Source organism: Phalacrocorax carbo, chromosome 2 (assembly GCF_963921805.1).
Source record: "Phalacrocorax carbo chromosome 2, bPhaCar2.1, whole genome shotgun sequence".
Classification (NCBI taxonomy): domain Eukaryota; kingdom Metazoa; phylum Chordata; class Aves; order Suliformes; family Phalacrocoracidae; genus Phalacrocorax; species Phalacrocorax carbo.
The window spans coordinates 90,803,214-90,823,106 of NC_087514.1; the positions used below are offsets into that span (position 1 = coordinate 90,803,214).

Below are 19,893 nucleotides of genomic sequence, written 5' to 3' on the forward strand. Positions count from 1 at the left end.
GCCTTCTGGGCTGCGAGAGCACACATTGCTGGCTCACATCCAGCACAAGATGGACATACCTTGTCTGAAGAGGACTTCAGTATTCTTCCCCCAGTGTAAATGTATATTGGCTACTGGGAGCCAATAAGGACTCATGGGAGCACACACAGCTCTTGGACTTCTTTGACTGTGGGTGTCGAGCAAGCTGAGCCTCATCCCTGCTTCTCACAAACAGCTGCCAGCTTCTTCATGAAGTGACAGGCACGCAGAGATTGCTGTGGTCCTTCTGGGTTTATACTGCTTAGATAAATCCCCATTCTTTGGCTTTGCAGACAATAAGCCCTAGTACATTACACAACCAATGTCTAAACAAACAGCAGTTCAGTACATTGCTCTGCTTAGAAGAGACTCACCATGTTCTATGCTTACAGTTTGTCCTTTCTTTGTTGCATCTAGTGAACCTTAGGTTCTAAACTTTTCAATGTAAAGGACCTGCTAGTTTCTTGCTATACTTCGCAAGTGTATAGACTAGCAGTACTGTGCAGCCATATTCCTTCTGAGCTTTATACTTGGAAACATTATTTTGTGTAGAAATTAGTCTAAGATAGACAGTTATTTCGTCTTTACTTCCCCTGTGGCCATCTATTTCAGACTTAAGCTGCCTTTTTTCAGATTTCAGCCAACTTTTGGATTAAGTTCTGAATTTCTGTTTCAGTAGATTTCTAAGTGTACCTAGTCCTCCAGTTGTACCAGCTTGGATGCTGGGGAATTTTTCAAACACTCTCTTCTTCTCTGTTGAAAATATTGCATTGTCTCAGTTTTCACTTCAAAATATTATCATGGAACTCTAAAATATATTATATTATTTTGAAATCTTTCAAGAATTTCGATTAGAAATATTTGACAGACATCTGGTACATTTTATTTCTACAGAATAAAACAATTAATTACACCCAAAAACTTATGCATAGATCAGCAGTAAAATGAAGTGTGAACTACTTGCTTAAGCCTCAGAGCCCCATATGCCTTTTCTAATGAGTCTGGTTTTCCTGAAAAGAGAAAGAAGAGTTCTTGAAAAGAACAGCAAAAATACTAGGCCCACAGAGGATGTATGGAGTGTTTTGACAGAGTAACTTGAGTGCAGCACCACATCATTAAACTCAGCAAAACTGTGAAAGAAATGCTTGCTACAATCCATAATGATTGAGTGAGGACACCAACCAAACTGACTTCATGACAACAAAAGACCCTAGACTGATGAGAAAGTGTCCTTTGATAGAGGTCAGCTTACTCTGCCTAAATGGGTCTTTCATGCTTGTTGAGTAAAAAAAGCATTAGCTTGACTTGCTTGGACATATCACACAATAGCATGTGACCGTCAGCACTGTGAAACCTTTTGTGGGTTATAAAATTATTAACTGACCATTCAAATTCTAGAAATGTTGCATTTGTAGCAGCAATGAGCTCCTCAGAGAGGAGGCAGCAGAGTATGAAACCTGAATTCAAGCAACAGGGAGTCTGAAAGAATAATTAGAAATAACTTGGAGGTGCTAGAAATCATGTTCAAGGTTTGTGATATAGCAGTAATATCTGTATGTATGTAGACATGTGTTCGTGCATATGTGTGTAATGACAATGACAGTTCCCAAACAGAAGGAGAAAGACAGTTGCCAAAAAAGTATTCACCAGCTATTATAATTTTCCAGACTGAATGGTTTTTAAATATTCTCTGAGGACTTCTGGTCATAAATATTTCTAAAGAGTATGCACTTAATTCCTGCCAATCAATGCCATAAAGCAACACTACAGCTAAGTTAGCAAAGTAGAGAACTCTTAATTATTGACTAAACCCTGACAATTCTTGTATCTAAGGCTCCAGTTCTGGGGCTTATACGGTAATAGTATTCCTAGTTTCAGAAGGGGTGCATCCTGGTATTATATTTTTATATAGAAGACTAAATATTTTATAGCATATTTGTCTATTGAGGAAACTCTTTTACCTTGGGGAAGAAAACATCCTCCTATGAATTTCCTTTAACTTTACAGGAGACTGCCATTCTCAGAACCAGGATCTCTCTTGGACATTTCAAAGGACTACACACAGGACCTACTTTCTTCTCAAGACACCTAAGATACTGTGTTTTGACTTTTAAGGCAGCCCTAGTATACTGATGTGGACTTCAGGTAGAATGAGCAATGCAAAGAACTTGCTTGGACTTGGCATCTCCTTGTATTTTTGGGGACTGATGGACCTTACCACAACTGTGCTGTCAGGAAGTGCAAGGCCCCTCACTGAAGGGCAAGAAGACAACTTGTCAGACAAGCTGCACCAGCGTATGAAGCGGAGCTGGGTGTGGAACCAGTTCTTCGTTCTGGAGGAGTACACAGGAACTGACCCTCTCTATGTTGGGAAGGTAAGACCTGCACCAGGAGGATATCTGGCAGAGCGTATACATCTGTGTATCTGCAGACCGAGGTGAAATATGGGAAGTTTCCCTAAATGCCTTTACCTTCTTTCTGGCAGTGAATTTAACCACATTAATTTCAATTCTGCTCCCAAGAGCTTTTGACCAGTGCCACTTTCATTTGCAAAGAATTTCTGTTTCAAGGGGCTGTCAATTTATTTGCCTATTTCAGAGAGATCTGCTGCACCAATCATCATCTGTAATTGAGGTAGTGTTAGAAAATCTGCAGTGATCTTTCCAGGGACTCGTACAATGTCAAGGCAAAGCAAGGTTATATTGACATATGAGGATTAAGAAAGAAAGGAAGAGTTTGTCGTCATGGTTCTGTCTGTGGTGAAGTCAGCTAGAAACTGAAATTCACAATCAAATTAAATAGCCAGTTTCTCTTGAAAACTGACAATTTTTGTTTTCTGAAAATCTCTAGGGTCAGAGTATCTTCTTTCTTACCACAGTTTGACTGCAGGTTAATCTTGTGGAGTACAGAGAACTTGCTCCAGACCTAGAAGGGTAGAGAGACAGCTCATTAAATCCAAGGGTCCTATTTTTGGATCCCTTATACCCCAAGAACCTACAGATGAGCACAGATAAGTGTAAAATGATCCCTAAGCTCGTCTCATCTACTTGGTAGTATTTTGCATTCACTTTCCTGTAGCTTCTTGAGGAACAAGCTGACGGAAATCAGACCGGTGGTGTCTGCCATCACGATCTGCTTCACTATAACCATCCTCATTTTTCTGTTTTCTGACTGTTTTTAAAGACTCTGAATTCTTTAAAGTATTGGCCCTGTTATTCAAAGGGTTATGGTCAACACCAAGTTTGATCCTAGTTTACATCAAGGTGACAGATCTGGAAAAAGTGGGGAGGGGGACAGTTAGTATGCTTAAGTGCTTGAACAATACAAATACGGTTTTACGTGCCTAGAATATCAGATAACTCCATGATGAGTACAGACTACATATAGGTAGATATGAAAAATTAAGAACTATGAAAGGATGTCAGAAAACAATACCTTCAGATTTCATTGCTTAGTTTTATATGATTAAGGCTCCTTCTTTCCTTCCAAGCTATCCATCTGCAGAAAGAAAAAAAAAATAGAATCATATATCCAGAGGCCCATTTTGGACTTGTATTTATCATTCTACAACTCCATAGAGCTAAACTGTGCCCTCAGTCACACCAGTATAAATCAAAATGAGTCCACAGTCTTCAAAAGACCTCCTCCTGATTTACCCCTGTGTGACTGACAGCAAGATGTACTCTCCTTCCTCCCACAGCAATGGCATTACTAGTGATTGCTGCCAAATGAGACCTCATTAGTCTTCATTCATCTCTGCACCTAGCTTTTCACCTTGTGATATGTCTATTGATTAAAGAAATTAATATTTGGTTTCATGCAATTCCCAGCCTTAGAACAAGGGCCAGACATATTATTTCACATACTCAGTTTCATTTGAAACAACTCCAGACTTGCACTGTGAGCTGAATTTCAACTAAAACAAGTACTGGAAGAAACCGACTCATCTTTGTTTTAGACTTGATTGTGTCATTAGGAGCACAAAATCTTGGCACAGTTGGCAATGCTCTTGAGCTTGCTGCCGCTCAGCTCCACTGAACGGGGGAAAGCAGAGATGACTCTTCATGGTCTGTGTCCACCACACAAAGGCCCAAGCTGCCGTGAATCAGCTCTCTCCAGGACTGCCTATGCCACGGCTGTGTTAGCATAAGGGTACGCAAGGGCTAATTACTTCCCTTGGTTAACAGGGCCAATTAGCCCCATGCACTGCTGAGCTGACATGGCTGGATCACTCTGGAGGCCTCCTAGCTCTGCACTGCTCCATGTAGACCAGACACCAGGGAACTCTGCTACCAAAATAGGCCTCTGGGGTTCAAACATTTCATCTTCTTCCATTCCGAACTAGGTGCAGAGCAGCCAGCCAAGCAGTGGGATGAATGCAGTGGGGGCTGCCATGAGGGAAATGCTTCCCCTCATCTCATACAGCCAAAGGCACAGGCTCTCAGAAGAGGCTGCAGCCCACCACGATTCATTGCCCTGCCTGCGTTCGTGTTGCCTATGCTTAGGGATCCTTAAGAAAAGGGTCAGCAGGGAATAAACTGTGGGCTGAATTAATTGTTTTGGCAGGCCAGAAATTTTTCAGTCCAAGTCACTTCAGGCTGACTCAGAAATAGCTCTGGAAGGGCTTCCGCAGAAGGACGCAGGGCAGAGGAGCAGAAGGACTCCCAGCCTACTACTCGCTGCTAGCACCAGCCCTCCAAACAGCCCTGGGTCCCACGCCTGGCCAGGCAGAGCTTCTTCTGACTGATACCACCCACGGCGCCCTGAAACATCCTGCTAGCCAGGCCTTGCTTTTATCCATTTGCTCTCTCCAAGCCTGTGTCAGGAGAAAGAGCACATAGCATAGATCCAGTTGTATTTACTTTAAAAGCTTCCCATAAGAGAAAGGCTTTTCTGATGCTTTTGTTCAGCTGTTTCTGGCTAGCTATGTATGACTGGAGCAACCCAAAAAGCATCTTGACTTGAACCCCAGGTCCCAGCTTGCCTAATATGATTTTCAAGGCTGCTATGAAAAATGTACTTTCCTACGTAACTGTAAGGCAAGGGGCAAAATATCTTCTGGACAGGAAAATGAAAAGAAACTTCCTAAGGTGAAGTCAGTACAATTTTTGGTTTTCTCCAGTGCTCATGATCCTAATTTAAAGTCTTTTAGCTTCAGACGATTCCTGGTCCTACTACAGATAAATACGAGGCTTCAACTTTCCTAGAGGTAGCCATTACTGGCTAATAGGATGAACTAGGGAAAGAAAGCCCCATGTTTGCTGCAGCAAGTATTTTCCACATTCATCCAGAAGCCTAAACTGTGTCAGTAATTGAACTGGTGACAGACATCACCACTTTGCTGTGTCAGAGACTCCCTAAGCCTGTTTCAAAGGAAAGAGTCATTTGAACAACAGCAGCTGAACGAGTGAGTAAAATCCAGCCTTTCTATAGCCTATCACTGCCGATCAACCAAACTCACTCACACATCCTCACAAAATCCCCTGCAGGTGCTGCCTCCCTGGAGGTAGAGAAAGGAGAGCATGTCAAGGATGGAGTCACAGCTCGGTTAGCAGAGCTGCGCGAGTCCTTCCCTGAGATGCCCTCAGCAGCACCACTCTCTTCCACGTGTCCTTTGCTGAAAATGTGTCATTCAGATGCAGATACAGCCTCCTTAATCTTTTGTACTATCCTCATCAAAAGAAGCAACCCGGGTTGACACAGTTAACAATTTCTCGGGGGTTACTGGCTTAATTCCTCCCACAGCCCATTCTTTAATATAGATGAGAAAGTGCAAATGAATTCCTTCTACTTCTGTGTCAGCCACAGGGCAGCACAATTTATTGCACTACCCATAAAACAGAGCCAACTGAAATCTGGATCACTTTTCCAACACAGTGACTTCTACATACACCCCAAACCGCAGCATCCTGATGTTGGGTTTGTCATTGCAACAGTGTGAGCTTCAGTCCCTTCAGATGCCAAATTCTTTCAGATTTATTGTAATCTGAAAGTATTAAGTCTTTTATGCTCTTTTTTGCTTTGTCTAGAAAGAGCAGGTTATACGAGAAGCAGCAAAAGTGCTGGTAGCATTTCTTACTGCCTAGCCTTGGTTGAAACCCAACACTTTTAATAAATCTCTCTTAGACAGAGATCCTCTTGTATTCCCAAATTCTTATTAGTGTGCCATGTTCATTGCTTGCTTGCTCCCAACACAACTCCATTCATTCCAAACAGGGCTTCAGACAGAAGGTGTAATTTAACCCAGGAGTTTGATCCAGTATCGCCTTCTAAGTCTTTTGAATTTTCCAGAACACCTTCTGCTATTTTAAAAGTTGCTTTCTTCTTTCTTTTCCTTTTTTTCTATTCCTTTTTTCTTTTTCTCTTTTTCTTTTCCTTTATTCTTTTGCCTCTTTCTTTTTTATTTTGCCTTTTCTTTTTAATTTTCAATTTTATTTGCCTTTGCCTCTTTCTTTTATATTTTTTTCCTTTGCCTTTTCTTTGACTTTGAATTTGACTTTGACTTCTTTCTTTCTTTCCTTTTTCCTATTGAATGAGGACTTGCTGATGTTCCAAAACACATTTTCTTCCACCAGGCCCAGCTCTAATTCCCCAAACAGGTCTAACATCTGTATGTGTCTCAGCAGCTGCAGTCTCTCCACTAGTGCACTGATGCATTACAACAAATGCCCAAGATGTAGCTTAGTGGTTCTGAACCATTTCAAAAGGCTGTAATAGTGTCCTCCTTCTGGAAGCATCCTGTTTACTAGCTCCTACAGTGATAATCTCTGAGTTATGGGTGTTTAGGGTAAGTAATGACAACCACTGTCTTTTTTTAAATTAATCACAAGACGGTGTTTCCTGAAGATATGCCAGTTTGCAGTCCTGGTGCCTCCATGTGTATTAATACACATGGCAGTCATCTAAATTTAACTGTTTGCCACTGCCAAAATTTTCTGGGCTTGTTCTTCCTCCATTTAGCTGATACATCACCTGAGAGCTGCCAGCATTCCTCCAAAGGACTGATGTCTCTCAGATGCAGTAGCCACTGCAGATACCAGTGGCAAAACAATGGAATGAAATATCAATGACCTGACGCGTCAGCTGTCACAATCTGCACCTTTAGCTCTCACAGTCACTTTGCAGTAGTGCTGTGGCAGATGGATACCTGCCATTAACACTCATTGCCCCAGCAGTCATTAAGAGTTGATGGGGTACCTACATACAGACCTGTCTGCAGAGTGGGATGTGCCATGGAAAATCATATAGATCCAACCTCAGCTGAAATCAGTCTTACCCTAAAATCAGGAGTAGGCCCAACTTTTGCGTAGGTCACGTGCTACACTCTGAAAGGCTAGTAAGGAAAACAACTACAGAGTTGTTGTTCTCCCCCGGAGAATGAGCATCTTCCAACCAGACCCTTCACTGGGGGAAGTGGTCTTTCAGCTCCCAAGTCAATGGGATCATTTGCCCTAAAAGAGCTGAAAAGCTGTTCCACTGGCATTAGAAATGTTTAGGTCAGATAAGCCAATCTGTCCACATCCCTCTAAAACTTTTTCCTACGTGATAAGTTATTTTATAGCTTTCAGTGTGTTTTTAAAAGCTCAGAGATGAGATTTCTTTATTCTTTCTTGAGAGGACAGCCTGTAATCAAATGCATTGAGTTTGACTTCTGCTTTTCCACACAAATTTTCCATTTCTGTTTAGATTCTTTCTTCAAATCCTACCAATCCTATGTTCATCTATTCAGTTTATTATTCCAAGATTTTTCTCTCCAGTACAAATATTTACCTACATTTAGTCCCATCCTCCACAATTATTCTCATATGTCCTTTGAGCTCACCAAAGCGTTAAACACGCACTTAATTCTGACCATATTTCTTGAGATAATTAGCTCATACATGCATATTAAAATGTGCTTAACTGAATTCATCCCACTTTGACCACTTTGTTTTTATTATTTATCTATTCTTTATTCATCTCTCAAAACGATAATCACACTGGAAAATGGTATTCACACCTGAGCCATTCTTGAAAATCCCATTTTGATGATTGCACCTCAAGCCTATAGCCTTCCTGTCTTTAGGACTGAATCAATACCATCTCTGGGAATCAGTCTTTATGCTCTATTCCTCAAAAGCATGGAAGCGTGAGCATACTGTTAAGCATCTTCACAGTGTGAGTGAGATTAAGTGATTTGTTTGTCTTGATAGTCATTCCAGTATTTCATAGGAACCAGGCATTTAACAGAATGGTAGTCCCCAGAATGATCTGTTTCTCTATTTTAGATGATAATTAGCACTGCATTTACTTTTCTTCTGTTCTCTTGCATTCAGAGCTATCTGTGGCTGCTCAGAACCAATTAGCAGTCATGCAATAAATCCATTTGCTAATTCCCTGGAAAATCTGGGATGTCTCTCATCTCTATAACCTGCCATGGACACAGTCAAATGTTCCTTGCTGCTTACCTTACCTACTGTTTGACAATAATGCTTTTCTGGAGATGTAAGAATCCAGCCAAGTTTTATTGCTAAAATTTTCATGGAAGAAAAAAATATTAAAGGATTTCTGAATCATGACAATTACTGAGCAGCTCTCCCATCCTGCTTTGCCCTTGATGCCAACCAGATTTGCCTTGTATGCCCCAACGTTATGCTACCCCTGGAATATCTGGCTCCCCCTAGGCCACGTGAGCAAGCACAGTCTGCAGCTTTGCTGACCTCACCCTATGCCAAGCTTGGCAGTGAGTCCTATTCAATGGCCATTGCAACCAGGCAAAAGATAATTCTTGTGCTGAGTGAGATTTCAAAAAGGCACAGAGCCTGTTCCTGTTCGGGTGTCTCTGCCTTTTCTTCTGGCACAGCTGTGGGTGCAGAAATGGGAAGACAGGAGAGGGTTTTTAATTGCAACACTGTGATACAGACTTTACTGAGTATTTGCCCCTTTCAGCAAAACAAGTTCATTAAAACCAGCTTGCGAGTCCCAACAGTGAGACCAAAATGCTCAGGATGCTCACGTGCTTCGTGCTTCTTAGCAGCTGCTTGCCCAGCTCATGGTCTAATTGAATCCTGTTCCTTTCCACAGCTCCACTCTGACATGGACAGGGGCGATGGTTCGATCAAATACATCCTCTCGGGAGAGGGAGCTGGCATTGTGTTTACAATTGATGATACCACAGGGGACATTCATGCCATTCAGCGACTGGACCGGGAAGAAAGGTCGCAGTACACCCTGAGAGCGCAGGCTCTGGACAGGCGAACAGGCCGGCCGATGGAACCAGAGTCAGAGTTCATCATCAAAATCCAAGACATCAATGACAATGAGCCCAAGTTCCTCGATGGACCTTATGTAGCCTCTGTTCCAGAAATGTCACCTGTGGGTAAGGCAGATTTTGTGGAGTCTCTTCCTCCATAAGCAAATTGGAGATGGTCACTAAAACATAAATTTCCTGACTCCTTGGCAAGCAAATGAAGCTTTTTCCTCTTGCACAGAAGCTACAGGGCAGGAGAGCTTCCCCGGGGTGCCTGACTGCCACAGAAGAGGGATAGCAGGCTTTACACCACCGTCAGCTGGGCCCTCTGAAAGAAAACATGCCAAGGGAAGCAGGAGAGATGAGAAAAGATGTAATTTGAACATGCCATCCCCAGACAACTTGCAGTAGCGTAGTGCCCCTTCTCCCCTGCCACCTTGCAACAGTAGCAACAGTAACAACCATTAGACACCCATTACCATCCAGAAAATAACACAATTTTAGGAACCTATTCCAGTTCGTACTGAGAGCACAAATACTGTGCAGGAGCCCTTGAAATCATGGAGACATAACAACAATTATTGGCAGCTTGGCTCCTTTTAACCTGTGTAAGCCTGAACTAAACACAGTTCAGTGAATCCCAAAGTTCTGGTACCATTTGCTCCCCACTTTTAGAGAGTGGGATCATATCAAAGGCAGTCTTCTTATTCAATGCAGCCAGAAGACAAACAGCAGTCTTTCTACCTACACAAGTCAGGAGAAACCATTTCCATATAATAAATCCAATAGTCACATAAAATACTGGTTTTCTGGACTTTTTTCTTTCTTTTGGAGATGCTTATTGCTTTTTGGCTCTGTGACGTCATTACAGAGATAATGCCATATAAATCACATGTCCTGAAGTTACAGGTATGCTTCAACTTCTCATTCTTCAATATTATGTTGACAAAAAGCTAGAGAAAAACATAAAATACGAAAGTTCCATTCAGAAATAATGTTTCTGAACGGTAACGGCCAGGTAGCTTGAGTTCAGATTTATTTTCCAGCGTGTATCTAGGATCACTGGATTTGTTACTAACACAAAACATTATGTAGAAGGCTAGATACATTCATAAAAGCACTGTCTGACATTTTAAGGAGTCAAAACTCACACATATTTCAAACAGTTATGCCTTACCTTCTCCTTGTTCTTGATAAATTACATCACCTGCAAGCCATTATTAGCTTCAGAGGAAGCAGACCTTGAAAACCAATTGAACAAAAGAAATATATATGCATCTGTGTGGGTTCCAAAAAGCACTTCAGCAGGGTGTAATCTCTAGGCCATGCAATGTAAACTGCAATCCCACAGAGAGATTATCTCAGAGATACATCCCTTCATGCTCACTATTTGTGTACAATTTCAATCCCTTAGTCAACACACAGCATCCAGAGCCCTGCTGCAGCCATTCGTGATTTATGTCAGCATAGCTACAGTTCTTATTTGAGCTGCCTTTAAATAACATTTAAAATCAAGAAAAGGGGAAAAGAAGCAAGCAGTATATTACTACCAGCTCAGTGCAAACCGTAACGAGGTACTGTCAGATCAGCAATTCTGTAACTGTGGTCCATAGAGTACTTGCTCTTTTATATCTTCTTATAGATGCATGATGAATGTATGCCTATTAATTCCTTTAGTGCTAATGAGATACAAGTATGAGCAATAAGTATAAGCACTATGAGCATGAAATGAAGAAGTTCGGTGCAGGAAAGCTCTTGTTAGGCATTTCAATTTATTTTGAACTCTGTGCTTTTCATGCCAGCTCTTTACCCCACAAGGTCTTACCTGATGGGTTTTTTTTTCAGGCACCTCTGTTATCCAGGTGACAGCGACAGATGCTGATGACCCAACCTACGGGAACAGTGCAAGAGTAGTGTACAGTATTCTCCAAGGACAACCATATTTCTCTGTGGACTCTCGGACAGGTATGTTATTTCATCAGGGAATGAGGCAGTGTGAAAACCAAAAGGAAAAAGTTTCAGGCAGAAGGAAAAGGCAGTGCATCATGACTGTGGTCAGAGAAACACATTTCCATGGCATGGAGCCAAGACAGAACAGCACTGTGCAAGGGTTAAAGCAAGGCTGTGATAATGAGCTCCAGAAGAAGGACGTGCTTTCTGCAGTGATATATTCGTCTGAATGACCATATTCTGCAGCTCAGGAGCTGGGTGGGTTTGGTGCTGTAAATATTCCTGTTGGATTCTATCATCACAATAATATCTTCAGCAGATCTAGTTGGTAACAAGGCTTAGTGGCAAACAGCAATCTATGAACTAACCAGGACTGGAAAGTGCAAGCTAAAGGATGCAGTTATCTGGAGTAGTTTTACCTAAGGGTGTCCTTGTTAATAACCTTAAATTTATCTGTAGGACATGCTCTCTGTTTTGCTTGCTTTTTCTCTCTCTTTTTCTGTGTATATCCAAGGTTTATATCCAAAAGAGGAATCTGACAGGTTTTGACAGTTTCTAAAGGGCATCTGTAGTGCTAAGGTCAGAAACTCATGAGATGATAGTCACTGCTGAGCCCTAGGGGGCAAAATAGAAAAAACACTGCATAATCCACTTCTGAAAGTTAGCAGTTTATGGTGTAGGTGCTCTAGCCAAAGATAAAGTTGTAATTGGCATGTTATTTCCTCCACTCTTTACAATATAAATAAAACAGTAACATTCATTTTGCAGTCAGGTTATCAACTGCAGACAAATAAGGGCATAATCATAGATTTGCTAACTACTGAATGTTTTCTAAGAAAGCAAAGCGGCAATATTCAGGGTTAGATTCAGTATAGATTTAACCACTAGAGTGCCTTTTAGACAGAAAACAGACCCTTACGTCCAAAATCATGTACTTCATTGGTATTTAACCCAGAAAAGGTCTTTTTCTCCACTTATTAATTTCCCAGTCACTTAGACCTGCAACTCTGGACATGGCCAGAGCTGCCTCAGCCTTTACAAGTGGACAACAGGGCACCCGCTTAGGCTAAGCACTCTTGTAAGCCAGAAACCATTTCCCCACCACAGGAGCAGGACTCGCACTGGCCTCCCCAGCGCAAACCCACCTGCAGGATCCGGCAACCCACAGAATGCAACTGCAGCTCTCGCATTCTTCTAAAACAGAGCTAGAGCATAAATGATCACCAGCTTCTTTATATTGATGAGTAGTGATTAAACCACCCAATAGTGGGTAACCCATTTCAATACACTCCTCTGCCAGAAGCATTTGGGGTCCTTATCCTTTTACAGGCCAACACAGCCTCTTGGTTCCAGAAGCGTACTCTTGTTCTTGTTCTGTCTCTGGCCTCACAGGTGTTGAATGAATGTATATGTGACAGCACATCTTCAAAGGAAAGCTGAGAGCCTCCTCCTCCCTTTTTCCAGAACACTTTCACAGCCTGTCCATGAACATATTCCCCTAGAAAGTAAAAAACGTGGATTTAAATCCCCTCAGGTGGAGTAGGCAAAGGCCCCTGAGTCTCCCACTTCCCAAGAAACAATCTGGCTGTTATAGAATAAAAAAAAAAAAAGGACATCACCTCTACTCTTTACTACTTTTTTTTTTTAAGAGAGCGAATCTCACTCAGTTTGCTGAAAGAAATGGTACTAGCACCTTTTATTTTGGACAAGCTGAGATTCTGAGCCTTTCCCATAGCCCTAAGGAACATTTTAAGATTCATCCCCATCCTCAGTATCCCCTTGCTGACCAGTTGTGTGCAGCAGCATTGGAGGCTCCCTGCTCAGCGTGGCTGCTCCTCTGCGTCCCTTTTGGAGCAGCAGGAACCCCGACCTGGCTCTGAGTCCTGGTGTCCTGGTCTGGGGACCGGAGGCCCCAAACACAGGCATGGCAGAGCCTGGTTTTTAGGCACTGATATCTTTTTTGAGATCTAGCCTGTTCTGTATTAAGGACAAGCAGAGAGTGGAAATTCCCTACGAAGTATTTGTAAATGAAGAAAATACTTCCCAAAATGCTAAGCATTTTCATGTCTTATTTATATCCAAGGGAGTCGAGGAACTACAGCATTTCATGGGAGTCACTCAACTTTGCAGGATGAGAGTCTTAAGGACTCCACGTAGCAAGATTAAAATAGTGCAGTGCGGATTGTTCAGGACTGGTCACTATTTCTTCCCTTCTACATACAGTGATAATTGCCAATGCAATATCTTTTTACTGCTTTTTTATTAAAGCCATACATTGTCTTTCTGCTAAAAATAAAGACTAAATGCAGATCACTCAAGTTAATAGTGCCCTGATGCGCAAGTACTGCACGCTGAGCTGCGCAACTCGGATAGTGCCTGGGGCTGATACATCTTTGCCCCCGGGCAGGAGGGCACCAAATGTGCCGGAGCCCATGCCAGGCAAGGGCCGTTAGTGCCCTAGAAAGCGCTCCCTGTCAGTGCACGCCCCGGGCTGCACCCCCAGCCGCTGCCCCTCTCCTGCGGCCGGGCAGGCCAGGCCCGGCAGGCGCGCTGTGGGCGCGGAGGCGCCGCAGGCGTGAGGAGCGGGCCGCGCTGGGAGGGCCGGAGGTTTGACAGCTCCCAGGGAGAGGCCCGTGGGCCTCCGTCCCGACAGACAGAGACGGGGGAGGGCAGGACCCAGTGGGGGCAGCCGGGCTGAAAAGGAAAGGAGCGCGTTCACCAGCAGCCCTGCCGCCCAAGGCAAAAGAAAGAGGAGCCCCCACGCCCTGCGGCAGACACCCGAGCAGCCGGGGTGAGGGCAGGCCGGCGCGGCGGGCGGGGGCCGGCGGCGGCGGGGGGCGGCGGAGGAGCCCGGCTCCCCCGGCCGGCTTCGGCGGCGCTGCCCGGGCCAGCGGCGGGCGGCCGCCGCAGGAGAAGCGATGCTGCCACCTCTCGTCCTGCCGCAGTAGCGTTACCCCGACGGAAGGGGCGGCTCCGCAGGGTGGGGGGAGCTGCGTGGCCGCCCCCCGGGGCCCGAGCGGGGTTACCGCCCCAAATTCCGCTCTCGTACCCCCCGGCGTGTGCCCCGAAGGGCCCGAGCCCAGCCCGCGGGTTATGTCAGGTTGCCCCCAGGACTGCGTGTCTTGGGCCGCTCTGGAAAACTCGTCTTGATGTATCTTGTTCAAAAAGCGTGTAGACACGGCATTTCAGGGCGTCATGCCGGAGGCATGGCGGTGTTGGGTTGACGTTGTAAGTTGACTTCATGATCGACAACATCCAGTTGACTTGATGATCCTAGAGGTCTTTTCCAACCTTAGTGATTCTATGACCTTTCAAACTAACCACATCACTTCCACCTTTTGTGTGGACATGCCTTAGTTCAGCACAGCGCACTCCACTCCCAAAATAGTTTTCCAGCTCCCTTGGAAGGCAACTTTTTAATTTTGAACAGAGAGCCTGCCCCACAGCTGATGCATTTTAACCAGGCTTCTTTAAAATTCACACCTTCTTCTAAGCTAGACTTAATTTGGGCAAGTTTTACTCTGCCAGGAAAGGTGAGGCTGAATGCAGAGTCTGGCCTCATTCCTGACAAAGGGAGTACGATGCAGGAGCAAGAGCACCCCACCTTGTTTGTGTACTCTTTAACTGCCATTTCTTTTGTTCCCCAAACATCTTTGCCCCCTTAATCTCAGGCTTAATTAGAACAGCTCTAATGAACATGGACCGAGAAGCAAAAGAATATTACGAAGTGATCATCCAGGCCAAGGACATGGGTGGACAGCTGGGAGGATTAGCTGGAACAACCACAGTCAACATCACCCTCTCTGATGTCAATGACAATCCACCCAGATTTCCACAGAGTGAGTACCCACTGCGTCAGGACGGGCAAAAAGGGGTGGCTGAGTTACACGGCTGCTGCTTGCTCTCATTGCAGCCATTTTCAAACTCAGGATAGTGACAATTAGAGATGGGCAGAATTTTGGATTGAAGGAGGAACTTTCCTTCAGAAAATGTCAACATGGAACATTCACCAGCTTGTATTTCAGAAAAGGTTTCTGACCTCCAAAATCATCAAAACCAACACTTTTTTTTAAAGGGTGGGAAATTAATTTAGAGAAAAAGGAAAGAAGTACATCTTTGTGTGCCTAGTCTGCTCATGGCCATTGCCTTTGGCTGCTAATTGCTGCCCTGATTCTCTTTTCATCCTATCTCCAAAAGGATGTCTGTCAAATCAGGGACATATGACACTGCTGGAAGTTGAAAGATAATTCATTCAGCAGGCTAGCCAGGCCGCTGCACGGGAGCATCTGGTAGCTGTCCTGCCAGAGTAGGCTGTGTTGTCGTACAGGCTGCTCTCCAGTAAACATTCATCTAAACCGTGGCATTATATAGATAAACCCTAAGATATATAGCAACCATAGTTAATGTAGTGCAAAAATAGGCAACCTCACTCTTATCAGAAACGTTACCTTGCATTTACAGAAGTAAATCTCAAAACAAGATTTGCAATACTTTGCTCTTGCTTTTAAAAATTCTTTTAGATCAAATTTACCTACATAATTCTATATTACTGTTAGAAATTCAAAAGAAGCTTTTCAGGTTTGATTGAACTAAATCTTTCAAGGAATCTGCTTTTTTTTTTCTTTTTTTTTTTAAAGACAGCTGATTCTTTTGGTGGTGTAGATCACTCTCAAGCCATTTTGGTTTTGCCATTTTTTTCTCATCTAGCTGAGAAGTGAAAACTCCTGCAGTTCTTTTTTGTTGTTATTATTCTTCTCCATCTGTTTCTGCCTGTTGCACTGCTAAACCAATGCATTCCACTAAGATCAGCAAGAAGCATCAACTTCCACTTTTTTTCTGTCAGAGCAACTTGTTGAATGCACTCTTGCCAATCCTGTTTTGAAAGTGGCATGAATTGTAGCTGTTTGATATCAAACTCTTGATTAAGAAAACGAGAATAGATCAAACCCCATCCTTGGTGTTAGTCTGCCTTGAAAAGTTCAGTAATTGGTAGAGTTAACAGAGAGTGCAGCAAGAAAGGTTTGAACATAAAGTATGATGGCAGAGAAGTATTTTAGATACAACATTTATATTTTTAAAACATGTTTTTAAAATAGCTGCTAAGCAAATTAGTGATGCACCAAATGTGCTTAAGACAGGGTTTGTAGGGAGAGGTACTATATTTTAATAGAGTAGCTGGTACATTTGGAAGAAACAGACGACCTCCTGAGCTCTCAAAGCCTTGTTCAGGGTGGAAAAGAAGTTTATACGGACTTGAGAAAGGATTTGTGGTGCTCAAAATTTGTGTGTTTTTTCCCGCTGTACAAGCTGACCTAATAAAAGATGCTTGTCCTATTAAATCTGTTTCATACCCTGCTTTATATCATGCGTGCAACAGTGCTGGTGTTAATTGCCCTATTTTTCTAGTTGAAGTTCCCATTTTCAGGTATATTGCTGTTTTGAAAACAACCTTTTGAACAAACCTGTTGATATGATAAACAACTAAATAAAGCTTTCCCAAGCATTCAGTCTGGCTGTGGCTTTTTAAAGGAAATCGCACCACTGTTGCAGCTTTGGGAAAGGTACTAGCAGGCTATGCAGTATTGTAGCCTGCCCTAATCTACCCTTTGCATCACTGTGCGGTTTTCGGTTCTGTCTCACAGCTTGTTTTTTGCTCCCCTCTCCTTCTCTGTTGCTTGTGCCAGAGCATTACCAGATGAGCGTGCTGGAGTCCGCTCCTGTCAGCTCCACCGTGGGCCGTGTGGTTGCTAAAGACCTGGACGAAGGCATTAATGCAGAGATGAAATACAGCCTTGTGGATGGAGACGGACTGGATGTCTTTGATATTAACACTGATCCTAATTACCAAGTTGGCATCATAACTGTGAGAAAGGTAGTAAAGTTTCCTTTTTATAGTAATTTATATGGCTAACAGTCCTGCTTACATTTTATGTGTGCAATGTTCCCTTATGCCTGTAGCAACTTGGTTCCCATTACGTGACAGTAACCCCTTTCCTGCTATAAAACACGATTTCTTTAACGTTCGTTGCTAAAATACGAAAGCAGACTGTGTTCCTGGGAGCAACCTTTAAAAAGTGGGGACAGCATTAGCATAAACATGTCTTTTCCCACCGAAGGAATGTTCTGATTCACTATTTATCTATTTAAATATTCTCTGTAGCTTAATTATCCTACAATGCAAGAAATTAGATCAATATTTGCATTTGAACTGTACACATTTTTCACTCCAGTGTCCCACAAACAATAATAAAGCATGCCTTAGAATTATTTATAAACCAATAAAACCCAGGCAGTTTTTTTTTTAATTGCTGCTTGAAGATCCATAAATGCTAATTAGGCTAGAAGAAGCTGTCTCTAAAATGGCAGCTGTGAAACTGCTAGTACTCTGTACCACAGGCTATGCAGAAAAGAATAGAGTATTTTGCTTAGACTCCCTGCTATAGGATATTTATTCTACAATCTTATCTAAATGCTAGAAGTTCAACCCTGTTCAACTGCCTAAGCATATCTAGTGTACTAATAAGGAAGTATAGTCTCCACTTAAACAGCCTGGGACTAAATTGTGCACTAAAATAGAGCAACACATGGGAGAGATTTGACCCTGCAAGCCTCTATGCCCTACAGCAAAGCATTTAAGCAAGTATTTATCGTCATCTTTCTCCAACTCTTGTTTATGCACACTAATCCCTAAAATTAAGCATGTGTTTAAGTGCTTTGCTGGAATGAAATAGATGTTGAATGCAAACTCTAATATAATTTTTCACTCATTTATTGATGAAAGAAAATAGTTTCATTGGAGCGAATGTGTCAATAAGCTTGACTTTTATTATTATGAGTACAGTTTTCCTAGATGTTCGTGTATGTCAGGAAGAGGAGTTATAAAAATTTGTGGCATCAATCATATCAGATATGTACTGGCATCAGATACATACTGCTCAATCCATCTACTGTACATAAATGTGAAATTCTATATATACCTGTAGCTTTTTCTAATGTTATGATTATTGATAGCCAAATATTAGAAAAATAGTCCTTTGGATCTACTGAATAAAAAAAGAAAAAGATCAACTGGTGTTGAAAGAAAAGGATGTCACAATCGGGGGAAGGAGAGAGAGAGAGGGGGAGAGACAATTTCTAAACCCAGAGAGAAAGCAAAACTTTCCTTTTCATTTTTCTAGACGGATTTCCCAAACAAAATAACTAGCACTTCTATCACAGGCACCAAAAAGTCAGAATTTACAGTTACAGACAAGACCACTGCTTGCCGTCTTGTGGCCACTTATCTCAGCCCACTAATCCCACAAAATGTTGAACACCTCCTGACAAATTACAGCTCCTTCAAAGCTCATGCCTGGGAGGCTGATACTCACCCCAGCAACAGCGTCTCTCTTCTCCCTGCCTTCACTTTCCTGCTGCCCATAGGAGGCAAGGTGGCGGGCTACCCAGCCAGCACGGAGCCCAGCACCTGAGAAGACCTGCGTTGCCCTCCTCCAGGCGCTGCCTGCTCAATCACTTTCTCACAGTGGCTCCTTCTAAATCCTGCCTGCGTGGCACACCTCTCAGTGCCCCTCTCTGCACTCCTCTCAGCTGTGTTTTGCAACATGCTCAGTTCGTAGAAGGCAACCTGCTTCCCCTCCCCATGGGACCACTGTTGGGAAGAGGTTTGAACACACCCATGGAAGACAAATCCAATGAGGGGGCAGCGGTGTCGGGCATTGGCACGTGAGAGGCTCAGGAGGGAAAGCCACAGCTGATGATGAAGGAGTCCAAGGCAAACTAAGGGGGTCTGAACCCAGGAGCATCAAAAATATGATGGCCTACCGCACTTAGATTTTTCTCATTTTTCAAACTTGATCATTGTAGGTGATTATGTCTTTTCCTAATGTAGTTGGGTTTTATAGCTATTGTTTCTGTGATTTAACTGCTCTTTTTATAACTTATCTTTTTACTATACACACAAGGTTTCTCATGCAGTTTTCTTCACATGAGAAACCATGAAATACAATGGCCTCTTTCTTAGTATACGTTTAGGCAGCTTTGCATTGCACATTCCTTGCCAGATGGCAGTAAGCATTGATTGGTCATGTAAATATATTTTACTGCTATTTTTACACTGCATGAATATGCAACTGGTAGACCATAAGGACTCTGCAGTAATGGGTAATATGTTTGTAGACCTAGGTAAATCCTTGCTCACAAGTGCTGTGCCTGCAGTAGTCACTGATTTACCAGGTGGAACTAAGGGCAGCAGGATTAAGTGTCAGATCATGTGCACCTGCACCATTCTTACTGTATCACATCTCCAATAATATTGGACCATCATCTCCCCCAGTGCACAAAAAACCCCGGTTCCCATTCCAGTCTTCATTCCTTAACCCCATGTACTAAATGGTGAGTGAGTACTAGTTTTTATAATTTCAAGAACTCCAGTCTTCCATCAGGCATTCCTATGCAGGACCTCCATACTGGTAATTTTGCTGTGAAAACTGCAATGTTTCCGCTTCTGAAGAAAGAAGCTGTTGTGGCACTGAATTCAGGGGGTGTTTTGAGGCCTCTAATATATACTCATGCCATACCTGAGAATGTGAAACTTCTGCTAATATTGCTTAAACTAATATATATCTCGTGGCTGCAGAATTTCCCAGCTGCACTATTGAGCAGGACAGAAAAGAGATGGGTTATGACTGGTGAAGGAG

At 42.9% G+C, this 19,893-nt stretch overlaps 1 protein-coding gene across 3 annotated transcripts in view; it reads left to right on the forward strand.

Moving 5' to 3' along the window:
* CDH20 (cadherin 20) overlaps window positions 1-19,893 on the forward strand; it is a 119,185-nt gene that overhangs the window by 79,402 nt on the left and 19,890 nt on the right. For all 3 annotated transcript variants that reach the window (XM_064443441.1, XM_064443442.1, XM_064443440.1), the window contains 5 exons: window positions 2,026-2,393; window positions 9,082-9,376; window positions 11,093-11,212; window positions 14,869-15,036; window positions 16,882-17,069. In XM_064443441.1, the coding sequence (XP_064299511.1) occupies window positions 2,151-2,393; window positions 9,082-9,376; window positions 11,093-11,212; window positions 14,869-15,036; window positions 16,882-17,069 (1,014 nt within the window). In that variant the 5' untranslated portion in view covers window positions 2,026-2,150. The remainder of the gene's footprint in view (window positions 1-2,025; window positions 2,394-9,081; window positions 9,377-11,092; window positions 11,213-14,868; window positions 15,037-16,881; window positions 17,070-19,893) is intronic.